This window comes from Pygocentrus nattereri, chromosome 30 (assembly GCF_015220715.1).
Source record: "Pygocentrus nattereri isolate fPygNat1 chromosome 30, fPygNat1.pri, whole genome shotgun sequence".
NCBI classification, from domain to species: domain Eukaryota; kingdom Metazoa; phylum Chordata; class Actinopteri; order Characiformes; family Serrasalmidae; genus Pygocentrus; species Pygocentrus nattereri.
This window is the reverse complement of record NC_051240.1, coordinates 10,053,472-10,073,301: the sequence shown is the minus strand read 5'-3', so window position 1 is coordinate 10,073,301 and position 19,830 is coordinate 10,053,472. Positions and strand designations below refer to the sequence as shown.

General features: G+C 39.5%; 1 protein-coding gene across 2 annotated transcripts in view; it reads right to left on the bottom strand.

Moving 5' to 3' along the window:
- Positions 1-680: 680 nt before the first annotated feature.
- LOC108430011 (voltage-dependent T-type calcium channel subunit alpha-1I-like) overlaps positions 681-19,830 on the bottom strand; it is a 362,256-nt gene continuing 343,106 nt past the window's right edge. For both annotated transcript variants that reach the window (XM_017702138.2, XM_017702139.2), the window contains exons 33-37: positions 17,578-17,724; positions 14,568-14,702; positions 12,158-12,347; positions 3,811-4,031; positions 681-2,815 (exon numbers count right to left, since the gene is read on the bottom strand). In XM_017702138.2, coding sequence (XP_017557627.2) covers positions 2,180-2,815; positions 3,811-4,031; positions 12,158-12,347; positions 14,568-14,702; positions 17,578-17,724 — 1,329 coding nt within the window. In that variant the 3' untranslated portion in view covers positions 681-2,179. The remainder of the gene's footprint in view (positions 2,816-3,810; positions 4,032-12,157; positions 12,348-14,567; positions 14,703-17,577; positions 17,725-19,830) is intronic.

Here is a 19,830-nt window from a genome sequence, read left to right as displayed (position 1 = left end):
CTTAATATAATAAATTGTGGCTTCAGTGTAGTTATCCTACCTGTAGAGTTGAAGGGGTTAATACTAAACCAACTTTTGTTCGCTGGACAAAGATTAATTATATCAAGTCATCTCTTATGCGTTGATAATGAAAAGCTACATGTAGGAGAAAAAGTCTAATGAGGAGGTTTTTTACAAGAAATGGACCTATTTTATAAACCTCGACTCTGTATACATCCTGGTATAAAGCACCGTGAATCTATTCACAAACTGTGTTAGGTGTATTAAGGTATAACCCCTACTGACTTCTGTTGAACCTCAAATTCACAAAACTACATTTAAGTACTTAAGAATGATGTTTAATCTTTTAGCACTAATGTGCGAACCTCAAATAACCTGCTCTTAGGGCATTGTAATTCACAGGCTGTTATCTCACACGGCTAAACTTTCTGCCCCGTTGCTAAACTTAATCATCCAAGTTTGGTACTTTGACTACTTTGAGTTTTTCTAAGACGGCAGCTGCTGAAACTGCACAGGCTATTCTAGAAAAAGCCCTGAAGGGCCATTACATCCCGTCTGATAACTGCTCAAACTAACCACTGTGCAGAGGTCAGCGGAGATCACACGCAGCTCACCGCAGATGAGCCTTTTTAAAGACAAGACATTTAGTGTAACATCATTAATTAGATTCAATCAAGAAACTGAGTCAATCTTATTTATTTGACAGCTAACTTTGTCTGAAAGTCAAGAATTTTGCAATGATGTAATGATGATTCCTTGATTTCATTTGAGCATAATGACAAAAGACTCAAATAAAAACAGAAGAAGTGTAATAACATCATGCAAAAATAATATTCTCAGAGCAGCTAGGCTACATCTTAATACGAGGATCAGCTATGTAAGAAAAATAAATGTCACATGCAGTTTGAATTATAAGCATCTCATAATTCCTGAAAAACATTTGTTCTGGCCCCTGAATAATTCCAAAACCTTCCCGTAGTTAGTTGTTCAACCAAAGATTTTTACATCGCTAAGTAGACACCTACTTCCTTTCAGAGCATATTTCAAGCAATTTTGCGCTGCGTGTAAAACTGCAAATGATTATGAGAAATGAACAGAGCTGCAACAGGAAACGTTTGGATAAGGAAAATTAGATTTCTACTACTTCTCTTGTAAAAATAAATGAGTAAAGTTCTTCATTTTTGACATCTTTATGGTAGAACACCATGTTCCGACATCATCCCAAAAATGGAAAGCCGTTTTAACTCTGGTGGAGCGGCATCCAAACAACCGGACAACTGCAAAGACGTCCTTGGTTCTGTTGCTTTCCCAATTCTTTCATCTCTTCCACATTCCACATTCCCTCAGAATATATTTTCATGCCCAACAGCCAGGAATCAAACACCTCTATACTTGGTTACTCGCTGTATTTTCCAGATTACCAGGCCTCAACCACCCCCCCCCCCCCCAAAAAAAAATCTAGCTACTAAATAACTATTTTAGATTAGCCCTCCTTTTAAATTTAAGAATATCTAACTTGCCATATGGAGAGAGTTCACACAGACCTGCACACAAATCTAATATTTAGGATCACATTTAGAAAATGAGCTATCACCGTTCTTCTTTGATTTACTAAGGGAGGTTGCTAAGTCAAAAGTTTGATTGTTGCTACCTTATCTGTGGATGAAACTGCAGTCGTCTTACATCAAAAAGTCCTACATCAAAAGAGTCACCCCAAAGCTTCTTTCCTGAAATGTCACCTTTTTGCATGTAGAAGATCAAGGCAGACTGGATTTCATGGGAAAAAAACAACCTTGAGAACAACTCCCACACATCCAAATTTCATTCACCTACACAAGATTAGTTCATGTGCACTATTTTTGGAAGATTTCACTCCATTCTTGGCCTTTCCTTACAACTGCAGAAGATTTATACCATTTATACTGCAATGCTTCTGCATTAACACTGTATGCCAAGATCCTCTAGGATGCCTCAAATGAAACATGTTGCTGTTTCTGCTCCTCACTGGCTTCCTGTCCTCTCGTTCTGGTGAGCTTCACCTGTTCCTCAAGGCTACACAAAACACGAATGTGTTATGGATGAAAGACTGAGAGAGGGGGGAGTTCACAGAACAGGTCAGGCATCTCTCTCGCTCTGGAGAGCAACGCAAGCGAGACGACAACAAAACAAGGGGCACGTTTCATCTGTTCTTGCGAGAACCAGCATCCATCGTTTGGCTGGAACTTTTTAACCTCAGTCCCGTCATCCCTTTCTCCCCTCCACCTCTCTCTTCCGTCCAAGGGTTAGGGAGATACTGATGTTGGTCCATGCCGTAAAACTGCCGCCCATCTTTATTCCGCACCGAAAGGTTGCCTTGGTCTAAGCTCCCAGTGCTGTTGCACTTTTTGACCAGCGGCGGCGCCAGCGAGCCAGGCGTGAGGAGTGAGGTTAGCGACAGGCTGCTGAGAGTTTCCGACAAATGCTCACTGTTGCCTGCCTGACTTGATCCTCCGCCGATCCCTATGTCCGTATCCTCGTCTGAAGGGTCCATGGAGTCCTGCCTGTTGCAGCTGGGACTGATGCTGCCGCCACAGCTGCTTTGGCTCCTCTGGTGCCCCTGATTGGCCTGGGGAGTGGAGCCAGTTTGGGCAGGTTGCAGTCTCTGGCTGAGGCCCGGGGAGGGAAGGGTGCTTTCTGGAGGAGGGCAAATCAGAGGTGGGGGTAAACTCAGGTCTTGTGGAGGTGATGCACCAAAACTTAAGCCTTCCTCCAGCGCAATTTGTAGGCTGCCTTCAGAACTGCCCATGGCCAGGGAGGACACACTGTGGGATGGGGGCTGGAAGGGGGAGATACCAACATGTTACCGGGAGATACAGATTTACATAAAAAACTTTTATTAAAAAAAAAAATGTAGATGACAACAGCCCCCCCTCAAATTAGGCCTAGTTGTCTAAAATTAAAGACAACTAAGTACATTTTTGTAACACAAATGAATATCAAGGTCAAATACACTCCTGGGGATACAGCAAATATAATTACCATGACTGTCAGCAAATGTACACTCAAATTTTTGGAGATTACAGTGATTCAGGACTTCAGTGTAACCTTTTTTTATAACCCACAAGCAGTCCAAGTGACTCAGGCAACTCAATGATGTTGCATGAGAGAAAGAAACTGGATGTCAGTATTAGGCTTGGAGAAGCAACCAGATTTTAAACAGAATCTCTGTGATCTTTTAAAAAAGTGATAAAAATCAGCCACCAGATGGTCCATGTTTTTGCTATAACCTACACTCTCAAAAATAAAGGTTCCTAAATGGTTCTTGTCTTAAACATGTAGTTCCTTGAACAAATATTATTTGCAATTGATCCTTTATATTACATGGAATATCTTAAACTTTAAAAAGGTACTTTATTTTTGTCAATTGTATTTACAAAGATGGTTCTTTAGCAGTGGTTCTCAAACCAGTCCTCTGGGATCCCCTGAGTTTCCGCATTTTTGTTCAATCCCATTCCCAACACATATAGATAGAGAAAAACATGGACTGTCTGGGGGTTCTTGATGACAGATTTAAAACAATGCTTTAAGGAGCTAAAAGTAGTTCTACTGTGGCTTTGCTTCAAAGAACTCTCTTTGGCACTTTAAGAGTGTCGCTCCCAGTGCAGCAGCACCAGGTAATCGGTGTTCTAAATGTCTTAGTTCTGGTGTGTGTGTGTGTCTGTCTGTCATTGTCTGTCTGGTGGCCCCTGAAGAAACACTGATCTATGAAATAGCTTTAGGGAGCCATGGCTCAAAAATCGATCAAACCTCTTCACCTTGAACATATCATACCTGTTGGCCCAAGGCCCTGTTGTTGGCCCCGGGAGAGCGGAGCGAGGCCCAAGAGGCTGGTGAGGTGAGCCTGGAGCCAGCTCGTCCTGCCCGGGCCGCCCCCGCTGCCAGGATCCCTTGGGGGACGGCTGTGGTTGGGTGGAAGAACTCTGCCGGGAGATGAAAGAGAGGAGAGGATGCCCTCCCGTCACCTCTGCTGCTACTGCTGCGCCTCTCGCCATCTGCCACAGAGACACCGGTCAGAGAAACCATCAACGAGACTTCACAATCAATCAGAAAGACTGTCAACAAGATGCACAGACACAATGCAATGTGAGAGACAAGATATGCAGCGAAGGATGTACTAAAGGAGCAGCAGAACATTGGACATGCCTCCACTTTCCTGAAAAGTGACTTAATCATGATCCTTTCTGAACAACCATAATATTAGCTAAGCTTCTTCTAGTCTAACAAGCTGGACAACTGCCTGCCCTCCAAGGTCTGAATGTATATTTATATTAATATTAAGTGTTATATATTAAGTGTTATATATTAATAATATTTATATTAAATGTCTCTAAGAACTGTGTAGTTACACATGGATAACATATGCAACAACACTGTAATTACATGTTATCAACTTCAGTTTGGCTTCAATTAATTACACAAGTGTATCTTCCACACATGAACTTTCCTGTAGTTTAGTGTTAAAGTTAAACTTTAAATGAAGTTCCTGTGTAGTTGTTATGTAGGTACTGTGTAATAATGCAGTGGTAATAGAGACACTGCTTTGGGGGAAATGCAGCACATTTAATTTAATGTTATATAAGTTACACTTTAGGATGGGGTCATCTGCTCTACTGTCATATACATACAGAATGGTTTAAAGCTGAAACTGGTTACAGTGTCACAGCCTTAGTGACAAATGCTAGGTTAATGTTAGGAAAGCTGGCATACAGAGTAAGTCATGTCTTAATATAAGTTACATACTTCCTTTTACTGCTGGGGGGAAATAAACTCCTAAAACTGCTGTTTAGTCTGATTAATAATAATAATAATAATAATAAGAAGAAGAAGAAGAAGAAGAAGAAGAAGAAGAAGAAGAAAAAGAAGAAGAAGAAGAAGAAGAAGAAGAAGAAGAAGAAAAAGAAGTTCAATTTATAGAGTGCCTTTCACAAACCCAAGGATGCTTTACATCATCATCATCATCATCATAGAGGAAAAAAAATTCACACTACAGAGAGGAAAAAAGGAAGTTTTTTTAGCGAGATTTGAAGGAAGACAGGGAAGACCAATTACGAAGAGTGGAAGGTAGAGAATTCCAGAGTTTGGAGGAAGCAGCACTGAAAGATCTGTAGTAGATCTTAGTAGAAAGTCTGGTTGAGGGAACTGTGAGGAGTCCAGCATTAGAAGATCGGAGAACATGAGAGGGACAATATAAAGAAACAAGATCAGAAAGGAATGTCGGAGCCAGACCATGTAAAGGCTTGAAGGTAATCCTAGAACTAATAGGAAACCAATGCAACTGTCGAAGAATAAGAGTGACATGAGCTGTGCGCTTGGTGGAGGTAAGAACCCTGGCTGCTGAGTTTTGGACGTACTGAAGACGATTGATTAGTTTAACTGGAAGGCCATAGAAAAGTGAGTTACAGTAATCGATGCGAGAGAAGATGAAGGCATCGATCAACATTTTAGCATCAGTGTCACTCAGCACAGGGCGTAAGCGTGCAATTTATGCAGATGATAAAATGCAGTTTTAGTGATGAGCTTAATGTGAGACTCAAAAGTAAGAGATGAGTCAAGAAGACAAACTGCGTTGGCTTAATATCAATACCATCAATACAAATGACAAATTACAGATTACAAATGTAACTAGATTCGTGTCATTACCTTTGAGCAATTACGTGAGAGAGAATAAGCTGTTACAACTATTAAGATACACTTGTGTAATTACATAAGGTGTACGTCTGTAATCCATCTGTAACAGTGACTAATGCATTAGTAGTTACATTGTCGTCGCATATGTTGTTTATGTGTGACTACACAGTTATTAAAGACACTTAATATAAAGTGGGACCAAGTTCTGCTACTAGTTTTAAGGCTGTAAATGACCTTATAGCCCCCGCTAACTTCATAAAAGTGTCTGTTTATGGTCCAGTACATAATCTTATATCTGCAGGTAGCGATCTCCTGCAAACACCTTCCATAAAATCCAGAAAACATGGAGAGACTCTTTCAGTTATTCTGCTTCTAAACTGTGGCTCTCATTTCCACCTTTTACTAGACAGTCAAGCTCATTTAAAAATGTGTCTCTTTAACATTTAACATTTAATTAAAACTCTGCGTCTCTTGGCGTTTATGTTTTTAATTTCATCCATGTCATTGCCTTTTATGATTTCAAATTAACACTCATAATTTATTACTGTTAAGCTTTAGCACCTGTCTGTAAGCACTGTGAGCTGCTACTGGCATGAAAAGTGCTATATAAATAAAAATTATTATTATTACATTATTATTATTATTATTATTATTATTATTATTACTTGTTATTTCATAGGCGTTGCCCTTTAGCAGGAAATCATACAACCAGTGAAACCCATGAGAGGCTGTGAAACAGCGGCACAACACACACAGTCAGTGAAACAATCAGTTAAACACTGAGTGCGGTCAGAAAGGCACCGCACGCAGGTAGTGAGTCACCACACATAGTGAGCAGAGCTGAAGCAAAGGCTAATGGCCCACCAGCTGTGCTACACTAACTGACAGTCATCAGTGGGCCTGAGCACAGATATGTTGCTGCTGAATGGGGAAACGTCTGTGTGTCTTTCATTCTGACTCATGGGCAACGCCATCCTCACATCACAGCAGGAAAGATCTCATTAAGCCCCCATTTTAGTCCAGTTCTAAAACCTGATTGCAGACATATCTGTCTTATGTAACACATCCTTTTAGATAGTTCGAATTTAAGCTGATCCTGCCGTCTGACTTAAATATCTTACTCTTCAATTTTACCTTCTGACCACAGGTTGCTCAGTAAGGCACTTTACTCAATATTCAGAATTTAGTATTAATTTCCACAACATCAACTTCGATTCCCAGCTGCTTAGTTCAGACATGTATATTGTTGCATTAAAAAAATGCCTACATTGTTAGTCCCCTTTCACCCTGTTCTTCAGTGGTCGTGACCTCAGGATCCCATGGATCCTCACAAAGCAGTTGCTATTTGGGTGGTGGATCATTCTCACAGCTGCAGTAACACTGTGGTGTGTAACTGTGTGTTGTGCTGGTACAAGTGGATCAGACACAGCAGTGCAGAAAAATGCTTTATGAGAAACTTGGTGCTTTAGCTTCATATACCAAACCTAAAGCACAAAACCTGGGCGTGATCTTAGACTCTGAGCTCTGTTTTATCGCGCATGTAAACGCAGTCACTAAAGTAGCTTTTTATCATTTGAAAAATATCACTAAAGCTTGGCCGTTTCTATCCCAGAGCAATGCAGAGAAACTTGTTCATGCGTTTGTTACAAGCAGAGTTGATCACCGTAATGCTCTTCTTACTGGACTTCCTAAGATTAACAATACATCCTTTACAACATCCCTTACAAAATGCTGCAGCACACGTCCTAACAAAAACAAACAAGGGAGATCACATCACTCCTGTTTTAAAAGCTGCTAGTTTCTACAGCTCTAAATGACCTTAAAGCACCTGCTTACATCACAGAGTGCTTGTTTATGTTTCAGCTGGTGATCTTAGACCTGCTGATACTGACCTTCTGCAAACATCTTCTGTAAAATAAAAAGAACATGGAGAAACTCATTCAGTTGTTATGCCTCTAAACTGTGGGACTCAATTCCACATTTTATTAGACAGTCAAGTTCAGTGCTCACTTTTAGGAAACAGCCAAAAACACATCTTTAACTTAGAATGTAATTAAAACTTTACATCTTCATTTGATCTGTGGCAATGTCTTATGATTCTAAAGTAATACTTGTAATTTGTATAACCGTTTCTTTGTCACAGGTGTTTAAAACCCTTTGGGCTGCCACCCAGCATGAGAAGTGCTTTTTAAATAAAATCATTTTTAAAACATTATTTTGAGCTACTAAATCAAAACCCTGAAATAAGTCATTATTTCAGCCTAATAAGTTACAGTTTGACTGAGAGAAGGATAAAAAAAAAATCTATAAACACTTCTAGAAACACTGCTATACTTTATATACTCAGAGGTGGTTAATCCAGCTCCTGAACCTCTGCACTAATGAATGCTCTTCTAATGATGCTGCACTATGTATGGGCTTCCTTCACCACACAGAACACAGGTCATTTGCTATGGGAGCAGCTTGAAACCTCTCTAGCTGATCCTTGGCCCTGGGTAAGGTGACCTCATGTGTGTCTCGTTCATTTGGCAAAACCTTTCTCCAGATATTACATACAAACTCCATGTGTGTGGTTGAACACCTGTGTGAACGGGGTGAACTTTTAGAAGGGTGTCATGTCAAGATACTTTTGACCATCACTGTATTTTCAGGATTAAAGCTTTTCAGGCACATCCACAGATCCCGTAATGAAAACTAACATTCTTATCTCATTAGTCTGAGCCCTCAATCCAGCAGCTGTAATGTGTCCTTGTTGGAACACACTGTGAATCTACACTGAATCATATTTTTTAGAGCTAGTGATCCTAACTAGCTGACTGTCATTCAGTGTTGTGTTTATTTTGGTGACAGACAGCCTGAGGTCTCAGCGTACAGTGTTATACCAGGATGCCATGAATATTTAACACTGCACCCGCATAATTTTCACAATTCTGAAAAAGTACTAGCAGGGAAACAGAAAAATGGATGCTGCACACTATTGTTTAACATCATGTTGACTGGACTGGTATTTTTTGTACTGTATTAATGGAAGAAAACCGACATTGGACACTGTGTGGTTGTGGCACCACAATTTGCCTCTGGGGTGTACCTGGGGTTTAACTCCTACCATAACACAGCAGAGCCGGCTACTTCAGATATTTGGAAAGCACTATAGCTAACCCTTTCATACCTAACCTAACGTGTCATTAACAAACCATTCAGAGATGTTTCCTTTTCTCTTAATGAATTAAAATCTGCCCCCCAGAGTAGTTGGTGTGCCTGCATGTCTGCGTTGTTCAGTAAAACAGATCAGCATATTTTTCATCACTGTATAAAAGAAGCTCCATGCACTTTCTTAGTTCTTTAGCGAGCAATCGCACGTGCACACATTTAGAACAGCATCCACATCGTTAACAACAAAACACTGCACTAAGATGCTACTACAACTTCACAGCTGTCAACTAATTTGTAGGAAACCGAGGAAGTAAACAATGATTCATTTTGATTTGTCCTAAAAGATGAACTGAGCTGATTCCAAAACAGGGATTTTAAGCAGCAGAAAAGCAGCAATGATGATGGAATGATCCCTGTTATTATGGAAATCAAGGTCATGAAGTGACAAGTCTACCATGATGGTGGACCTCATGACATATCATCATAAGAACGATGGATCAAAAGAATGGAAAAAAAATATATAATAACTGACCATAAATTGAGCAGGGTCAGAAAATTGTGCATTGAATTCAGTAGCCTCTTACACTCTTACACTCCTTGGAACCACTGGTGGTTCCAAAATGCACTTCGTCATATTCTTCATAACTTTCATATTTCATAAGCTACATTCAAAAAGTGGCTATAACTGTCTTCATTCCAGTCAAATAGATGGGTGATGTGATTTTAAACCCTTTTAATAGAAGAAGGGTTTTATATATATATATATATATATATATATATATATATATATATATATAAGAATATATATATATATTTTTTTTCCTTTTCTACTGAAAGGCGACCCATTTTTCCACAAATCTGGGCTATAAACTATAAACAGATGCCGTCTCTTCAGTGATCTGCTCTGTAAAAATTATTTTTATGAAACAATACAAAGAGTGTCTAAGGTTTTTGCCTTTCAGCAGTAAATGGTAAGCATAGCACAATATGTGTGATCATAAAACACATGTTCTGTTCATTTCAGGGAGCTTTTACAAAAATAAATGAATGATTAATTAATTTTTTTTTTTTAAATGTGCATTTATTTCATGCAGTTACTGAATAATTTGCCTTATGATTTGGGCATGTAACTTCAGTTGGAAAAAACAAAATACACCCAGGTGAATAAGAGGCTAAAGGGATAGTGTTGATTTCTAGTATAGATAAATTTCTAATTCAACACAAAAGAAAAATGTGAAACAGCAGATTACAGGGGCAGGAAGCAAGTCACATGCACTCATGCCCACAACAGCCCAAGTCTTTTTCAGACTGCTGCAGCCGTTCCTGCTTAAGTCATGGCTTAAAGGCAGCTGAAAGGGGTTTGAAGTAAAATGGTTAATTGTAGAGAAACTTATCCACTCTTATTTCTTTACAGTGGTAGTGGTAGTAAAGCCTCATTTGCCATTTTTATCTGACTCATTCTGTCACATTACACACGTATCCTCTGAGTTTTCAAATGTAATGCTGGCAATGGGTCTATTGTGCCTCACAACAAACTACATGTACCTCTGCACCATGAACAGATTAAAAAAAAATCATTGGCCAAAACATCTCAAAGCTATCATAAAACATCCATCCATCCATCCATCCATCCATCCATCCATCCATCCATCCATTATCTTCCGCTTCTCCGGGGTTCGGGTCGCGAGGGCAGCATCTTAAGCAATGAGGCCCAGACCTCCCTTTCCCCAGCCACTTCCACTAGCTCTCCGGGGGGATTCTGAGGCGCTCCCAGGTCAGCTGGGCAATATAGTCATATCTAAGGGAGAGTACAGACACCCTGCGGAGGAAACTCATTTTGGCCGCTTGTATTCGCGATCTTATTCTTTCGGTCATTACCCAAAGCTCATGACCATAGGTGAGGGTGGGAACGTAGATCGACCGGTAAATCGAGAGCTTTGCCTTGTGGCTCAGCTCTTTCTTTACCACAACAGACCATAAAACATATCATAAAACAATGTCTGTCATTAACCCTTGTGTGGTGTTAGGGTCTTTCGGACCTTTTTTCAATGTTTACCAAAAGAAAAATGATCCTATTTATTGTTATTTTAACCATAGATCCCTTGGCTTTTGCTCATTTTCTGTGAAGAACATATAATAACATATTTCCAAAGACTTCACACTGAACACCTCCTACACCAGAGGTCACTAATAGGCGGACCGAGTCCGGACCAAGTCCGGACCGAGTCCGGACCTAGAAAAGTGTGGAGGTGCTGTGTGTGTGTATGTGTTTGTATATGTGTGTGAGTGAGGGTGGACAACATGGACAGGCTGCTGACTGGCTACAGCTGCTAAAGAAGAACCCTACACTGGCCACTTGTGATATTTTAAACATCTGATATTTTTGTTATGGCTGTATTCATTAAAGAAAAAAAAGAAAGAGTAATGGGTGGGTCCACCAGACCACTGAGTAACAAAAACATCAACACCACCCAAGGATTAACCAGCATTCAATGCAATATCAATGAAATATCGGCCTGAGAGGAAGGTAAAGGACATATTACAGGCGTTAACCTCTTTAGATGTCTGATTCCTGTCACTACCACTGCATACAACTCGGACTTGGTACATTTCTCTAGAGTAGAGCATTTTACATTTTAGTTTTTGTTTTAATAAAAAAAAAACTCTTTCATTATGCTGGGATTATGAGTGAAATGCTTCTTGTTTAATTAAAAAACTGAGAAGGATAAAATTCTAATAAAATTACCATCAAGAATACTTAATATTTAAAAAGTGACAAATCACGAGGCAGATATAATCAGACATGACTATAAACAAACAATATAATGTATAATGTTTAAAAGTTCTTGGTGTTCCCAAAAAAAAAAAAAACCTTGCAATATGAAATACATATGTGGTTTAAACATTAGTGAAAGCGTGACATATGAAAATAAGTTTTCATTATTGTTTGCTCATCAGGACTGGACTGAGAAGACCTGTTCTTAAAGCAAAAGTGTACATTAAAAGGCAAAAATAGAATCTTTTTGTGCCCTGTTATTAAAACATTACAGGTAATATAAAGCTTGGCCATAAGCAGCTGGCTTGACAGGCCCAAAAGCACAAAGAATACATGAGTACTGGAAGGCTACTTTCGTATTTAGGTAGTTAAGCATGCATTGAATAGTTAATCAGATACTGAAACATGCAAATTAAGGTTAATTAAGCAGTAATTAGCAGCCAGAGTGGCACCCCTTGAGACCAAGGATGACACCTGGACACCTAAGCATGTCTGTGACCTTCTGTGACCTAAATATCTGAGGTTTTGCGCATGCCAGTGAATGCAGATGTTGATGCTAACCTTGACTGTGAGATGACATGTGCTGATGAGAAGCTGCTTGTTTTTGCTCTTGGAGGTCCAGCTCGAGCAACCTGTCCCCACCTTCACTGCCCGGGCTGGGGGCTCTGCTGTGAGCACAGGATCTCCTGGATTCCCCTGGCGCGCTCTGAAGCTCTTCTAAACTCTGAGACCCGCTGCTTCCTCTCTCCTCCTGCAGAGTGTGCAGAGCCATGTTAGCCCAAGTGCTAATAAACATCACTCAGAACAGCCAGGCTAAAAGGTCGCGCAGGTTAATATTCGTCAGTGGTTAGCATTGGGTTGGCATTACCTGGAGGCGATATCGGTTAACCTCACTGCCTACATGTTTAGCCGGCCATGTGTCATGGAGGTTTGCTAGCACTGAGTTAGCATTCAGCCATTTGCTAATTCGCATAGGGTCTGAAAATGATCAGTTAGGGTCTGCCTGAAGGCAGCTCGTGGCAAATTAAAGCCTGTCTTACACTAAGCTATATCATTACTCTCTGCCTGTTAGTCGTATTCTAACACATTAGCATTCTAACGCTGTCAGTTTTGTATCCCAGCGGAACTGAATCTATAATGCATTTTTAAAGGCCGTGCTGTTTTCCGTCGATGCGTTCCTTTAGTATTCGATTCCATGCCTCCCTCAAGTCCACAGCACACAGAATATCAATAATGAATTGAGAAAAATAATTATAAGCTTCAGATGGCTCATTTGATTCTTATTGTCATGAAGTGGATATCAAATTAGCTGTGATTCAGTGGAAAAAAAAAAACAGTGAGTCAGAGGAGATTTGACAATTGGCCATCAGCAGCTGGCTTGACAGGCCCAAAAGCGCAATGAATACACCAGTTCCAGAAAGACTGATTTTGTATTTGGGTAGTTAAGCATGCATTGATTAGCTAATTAGGTACCGAAACATGCAAATTAAGATTAAGCAGTGAACAATCAGCAGCCAGTGTGGCGTCCTTTGGGGCCAAAGATGACATTCTTGGACATCTAACCATGTCTGTAACTTTCCTGTGCCTGTGGCTTTGTGAATAAGTGTGTACACATAATTGTTGTCATATAAAAACCTTTGAAAATAGACAGTTGGCCTTTACATTATGTGAGCATTTCATCATAAACAGATAAAATGAATTCCATTATGTTTTTTCAAAGATCCAGTGTTTTAATATTAGGGGTTATAATACTAATATGAGGGAATTATCGATTTCATGGCCAATACCGATACCAGGGGGATACAATTCCAACAATCAATATCAGAAATCAATTTGGGACTGTAAAGTTATACTTCAGCAGCTTAAGTAAGCTTTACTGACTTAATTGATTTTGATTCTTAATGATCACACATCTCAAACTCTCAAAACAGCAACAAAATGCCAGTGTTAAATAATGTAAACACTGTAGCACTGAATACTCTGAAGCTTTGTTTTCTGTTTATTATCTCTTGTTATTGCTGTTATTTCTCATGCTAAAGGTTAGGTTTGAATACATTTCCAGTCAAAACAGCCACTAACAATTTATTCTTTTCTCAGCATCAGGAAGAAAGTTGAAAATTTAAGAGAAAATTATACAGAATAAAAATATTTTCAATTTTTAATGAGTCAACCCTTTGCCTTCATTACAGCATGCAGAAATCTGCAGAAATATTTTTCCACACCTCCAAAGTTCAGTCTTAGAAGTTGTTTGCATTTTCTGCTCCTCACAATTCAAGCAATCCCAAACACATTCACTGATGGACTGATGATTTGCACATCTACACATCCACTCAGACTCAAAGCAGTTAGTCGTCTTCTCACTGTGGAAGGATGGACAGAAAAACCTGTGGATGTTTTCAGAGCTGCTTGATTTTCTCTCCCGAAGACGAAGGCCTTAAGTGCTGTTTATCTGACTGGCAGGTTTAGTGGTCTACCAGGTGTTGGGGTGGTTGTTAGGTCCTATTTTCTCTGTATCTTTTAATATTTTTTTTTTAATTTCTGTTTCGAAAACTCCTGTTTTCACATATTTTACCTTGACTTTAGTCTTGCTTATACAAGTGGATTATCTTATATCCAACCTCCTCAGAAATATCCCCTAAAAAATAAATAGCTTGCACTTAATGACCATTTTGACTGGAAGTTATGTAAATGAAAGAGTGGTCTTTGACTTTGACACAGAACTATAGTTAACCAGTGCACGACTCATATAAAGTTCCCCAGTGTCACACCTGCCTTAGTTTCCCCCCTATCAATATGAGTTTGTATCCTGGTGAAACTGCATAAATAAAAGTGTCTAAATACTGGCGTGTTATTGTGATATTTTGCAGATACTGATACAACTACAGCTATCAATATGACCAATATTACTGGCTAACCGATGGATCTAGATGCTAGTTGTGTGAATAAGAAGAAAACAATTCCACAAAGTCACCTTGCTATCTCTAACCAAGAGCTGATAAATGCTGTGGTCATCGAGGCTGAGGTCATCAGGCAGCACTGGCGATGAAGACTTGTCTGAAAGCTGCTCTGACATCAGGGAGGCCTGCTCCACTTCAGCCAATCGGATCTGATGAAGAAACAACACATTCAATACAAAAAGGAGAGTCATATGGTCATAACTTAAAAACATATGGGCATAACTTAAATTAACGATAAAATATCTTCTCATTTATTTAAAGACACAAATGGATTGAAAGCTTAGAATCTGCACCTCCTATAGAAATGTATTGCTTTCTTCAATTAATTACAGCTGTGAAACAATTCAAATGTGCAATAAGGGTTTCATGGCATATTTGCCTTGAGGGACCTTAAGAGTGTTTAAGCAAAGAATCTGGCAACATTCAGGTTCAATCTGTGTAAGAACAAAACCCTATTCTGTTCGTTTACACTGGAGTTTTGAGATTTTTTTCCCATTCGGAATACAAATTGTGTTCTTAATTTTGTCTTGCAAAACCATTTTGTCTGTGTGTGTATGTAATCCAGCATCACTATAAGACTGATCATGGTCTCACAGGACTGACTCAAGCTGCCAGAGCTGGAGTGGATGTCTTTGCCCTTCTCCTTCCTCTGCTAACATATGGAAACGCACAGATAGAAGGAAGACTTAGAACTTATCCTAATTGCCATATCATCTGCATACATTTGCATATTTCCCAGTGTGACTCACATGTCCTGCCTCCATGTGAAATGTCATGATGAAGGCAGAGCATATACTGTACATGTGTGAAAAAGGAACTGACGGCTACGTTTAGCAGGCAGGCTCTGGCTGTTCATGTGGTTGATGCAGAGAGAATAATGAAGTGCAGTGAAGTCATGGGTCATAGAGTATGAAGTTTGCACTTGAAGGCACTTGTTCTGCTTTAGGTGGGCAATATTGAAGAATACTTGAAGGAAAAATGAAATATACAATAAGAATAAGGCTATTAAGTTTGATGGAAGACACAAGAAAAAAGTTCTCAAAATATATAAGTCTGGAAAGGGTTACAAAGCCATGTCTAAGGCTCTGAAACTCCAGCCAACCACAGTGAGAGTTATTAAATTTACTTATATAAATGGTAAAAAAGCTTGGGAAAGTAGTGAATATGCACAGAAGTGTCTGGTCTAACAAAAATCCTTCAAGAGCAAAGCAGTGACTCATCCGGGACATCATAAAATAACCCAGAACATCTAAAGAACTGCAGGCCTCGCTTTCCTCAGATAAGGTCAGCGTTCACATAGAGCAAAACATTGCATTCCACAGCCACAGTGAGACATGGTGGTGGTAGTGTGACAAGGTGGGAATGATGAACTGCGTCAAGACTTGGACAACTTGAAACAATTAACAGTCATGAATTTTGGTCTCTCTTTGAAAATTCCACAGAGGAATGTCTGCTCATCAGTTCATCATGGGAAGCTCAGGCACAATTAAGTAAGGCAATCAATGGTTTAAAAGAAACAAAGTAAATTTTTCAGAGTGGTCCATACTTTGACGAGTTCTAAAATGCCCTCCAATCAGTCTGAATGAAAGCAAAATTCCTTCACAGCGATGTGAAAGACTGATCTTGAGGAATAAGAAGCATTTGGTTGCATTTGTTGCTGAAGGTGCCAGAGCCGGTTATTAAGCTTAAAGGGGGCAATTACTTTTTCCCCATGGCTGATAAGTGTTGCAAAACATTTTCCCTTCAATAAGTGGAATGATGTGCTTCGTGTTTCCTCATTCTCTCTTTGTCTTATGTTACATTTCGTATGCAAATCTCAAACCATTTACTGTGACAAGTACACAAAACCAGAGGACATCAAATGCTTTTTCAGACATTAAGTTAGTTTTTCTTAATTTGCTGACAGTTAGCATGATAAGTCAGATTAAACGGGACTGCACAGTGCTCACATTTGTGATTATAAACATTCTGTACACAAACCGTGCATCACTTCTTCCAATTAAAAAGACTCTGCCGTCTGCTCACTTAAGCTCCTGGCATTCACTGAATTTGAACGTCTCGACATTAGGGTGAAACCTTGGACAGATAGGTCATTTAGAAGCCCCTGCTACACCTCTTTTTAACGAAACATGGAGTTGGTCAGTGTTCGCCATCCATGGTCTGTTCAGAAAAGCTTACCAGTGACATATGTTATTATAATAATGGTATCATATCATCATATCACGCAGACTTCCATCAGTATATCCTTTTTCAGGAAGACGAGGAAAGAAAATACAGGCCTGTCAAGTCTTTGTACTGAAAGGGATGACTGCACAAGCTTGATGTGGACGGATGGACAGAAGAAAACTGGCCACAGGTATATAATGCTGTCACTCAAGCTTTTGTCCCATTGCTTGGTAGGAAGGAAGCAGAACCCACTACATTTCGCTATTTTTCTTTTCCAGATAACATCGTAGAACCAGAAAACAATGTGATGGCAATACTGACATCAAAACTGAACCACAATGCTGCAAAAATGCTGCTTATTATTTCTTACTGTAGACAAAAGAAATGATATGCAGCATCAGAAGATATAGTGTAAATATGAAGTGGACATATGCAGTGGATGCATAGGAAATCACAAAAGTCTCTGTATTTTAACATCTCACTGTGTAAAAACAGACAAAAGTTCAGATTAATTATTGGCCTTTTTTGTCTATGCATTGTGACTTTGTAGATATCAGGATGTCTCAGAGCTCCAGGACAAAAATAACAAAGCAAACTTTGGACACTAGAAGTGTCTTGGCTCGGCCGTTGATTATAAACTGTGTAAATTACACTTTACACTGAACTACTGCATTAATCTGTGAAAGCAGACTGAGAATAGTAAGACAGAAAAAGGAACAATTTCCCCTGCAGGATCAACAAAGTTGAACAACAACAACAATAATAAATAATACTACTACTAATAATAATAATAATAAGTGTGTGTGTGTGTGTGTGTGTGTGTGTGTGTGTGTGTGTGTGTGTGTGTGTGTTGGTTACCTCTGCTGGATGGCACCTGCAGTCTCGACACACAGCAGGTGAGGAGTAATGATGAAACACAGATCCTGACAGGTTATCAATCATCTGCATCTCTCCCTCCAGAGAATCCTTAATCAGCAGAGACACACTGTCCAGCCACAGGTTCTCCTGCACACAACCACAGACAACTCATTCCCAGGCAGTCCTCAACACCAGAACATGTATAGTTCTCTCCTGCACTTTCTGTGACATTGAAAATGAATACAAATTGAATTCACCACCTTTCCCGAAACAAACCCACCACATCTCTGTCTGTCTCTCTCTCTCTCTCTCTCTCTCTCTCTCTCTCAGACACACAGCATTCATTCATTCATTCATCACTCATTATGTTGGCAGCACCACAGTATTGCAGTATTATGTACAGTCCCTCATCTATTGTGTACTACCAGTTTATTACATGTTGCCACTACACACAACGAGCCTCTCAAATCACTTCATTCCCGAAAGAGATACACGCTATCACTACAGCATTCTTCAGCCACTGGTCACTTGGGTACAACTACCTTATCTTTCTATATGCTCATCTTACATAAAATGAAAAACAGATCACAGATCTCTTTATTTATTTATTTAATTTCCAATCAAAAATGTCATTGAGATTGTGTGTATAGCCACTTTATTTCTCACATCATTACTTTTACTTAGTTTTAGTCAGCAGTTACTTTTTAGCTAGCCCCCTTTTACCCTGTTATTCAGTGTACATGTGTGTATGGACCCTCACAGAGCAGGTATTATTTGGGCGGCGAGTAACACTGACCTGATGGTGGTGTTTTAGTGTGTGTTGCACTGCTACGAGTGGATCAGACACAGCAGTGCTGCTGAAGTTAGTGTCCCTGCAGTGCTGAGAATGATCCACTACCCTAATAATACCTGCTCTGTGGTGGTCCTGTGGGGGCCCCAAGCACTGAAAAACAGGGTAAAAGTGGGCCAACAAAGTATGTAGAGAAAGAGATGGACTACAGTCTGTAACTGTAGTACTATTAAGGGCACCTATACGGTACATATACAAAATGAAATAAACCTACAATATAATAAGGTTTATAGGTTTATTTGAAGGACTCGCTACCAGTTAAACATTCCCCTTCTCATACAAACTCACACGTGCACACTGTTTCTTCTAGACTCGTATCTGCCTCTGGGCCTTTAGTACAAGCACTTAATCGGGAAGTGCTATTTCATTAAACATTATTTTGCCTCACTTCACTGGCATTTTTGGCAGGCAAGGAAAAGAGAAAAAGCTGCTTCTTTAAATACAAGACCGCCGCAGCGGAGCTACAAAAACCCTGCATGTGTATTATTAATTATGTGTTAGCATTAAAAAGTGCTTTGCAGATTAAAGCGTGAGCTTAGCAGGCCTTTTGGTGCCTCCCCTGTGTGTTAGTAATAAGAACACTAGCACTTAAGATATTCAAAGCAATCTAGTTAATTGGGCCATTTGTATTTGATAATTTTATTGGGTGGGTCAACACAGCGTGCTTTAGAAAGAGAGCTGGGATGAAGAGGAGGATTCACAGTGATGTGTTTTTATCTAGATCTGAGTCTGGACTGTGGTAGACTAGGCAACTGTGGTAGACTGAACAGCTTGTTTCTGATGCATTCATTTTCTGTATTACTTTAAACTGTTGAATCCCTTAACTTTAAATTTGTCTTTGTAAACTCTAATGAGGTCATTCAAAACAATAAAATGGCTCATGTGAAACTAAAATCCTGGCTGTCAGTGTTACAGTAATAACTAACATCACTTTACTCTAACAACAGTACAAAGAAGCAATAAAACATTAGTACATTTATCTTCAAAATTACAGTCATGAGTATTTGGTTACGTTGGACATACATAAGTTAAAGTGAGAGGTTTACTTTTAGTCATTCAACCAGGCATTGCTGTTTTTGTAACCAAAAAAAAAGAAAATAATACCTTTAGTCTTCCTATTTTTTATTTTCTTAGGATAGATTCCAAGTATTTGTCATGTCTCACAAGATTTACCCCAGCATGGCTTCAGATAAATGTAATGTGCAAGTTCTGTGCAACTTCAAGCAAGCAAGCAAGCAAAGTTTATGTATTTAGTGCTTTTTACAACAGGTGTTGTCACAAAGCAGCTTTACAGAAAACCTGGGTCCAAACCCCCTTGAGCAAGCCAGTGGCCACAGTGGCAAGGACAACCTCCCTCAGAGCAAGAGGAAGAAACCTTGAGAGGAACCAAAACTCAGAAATGG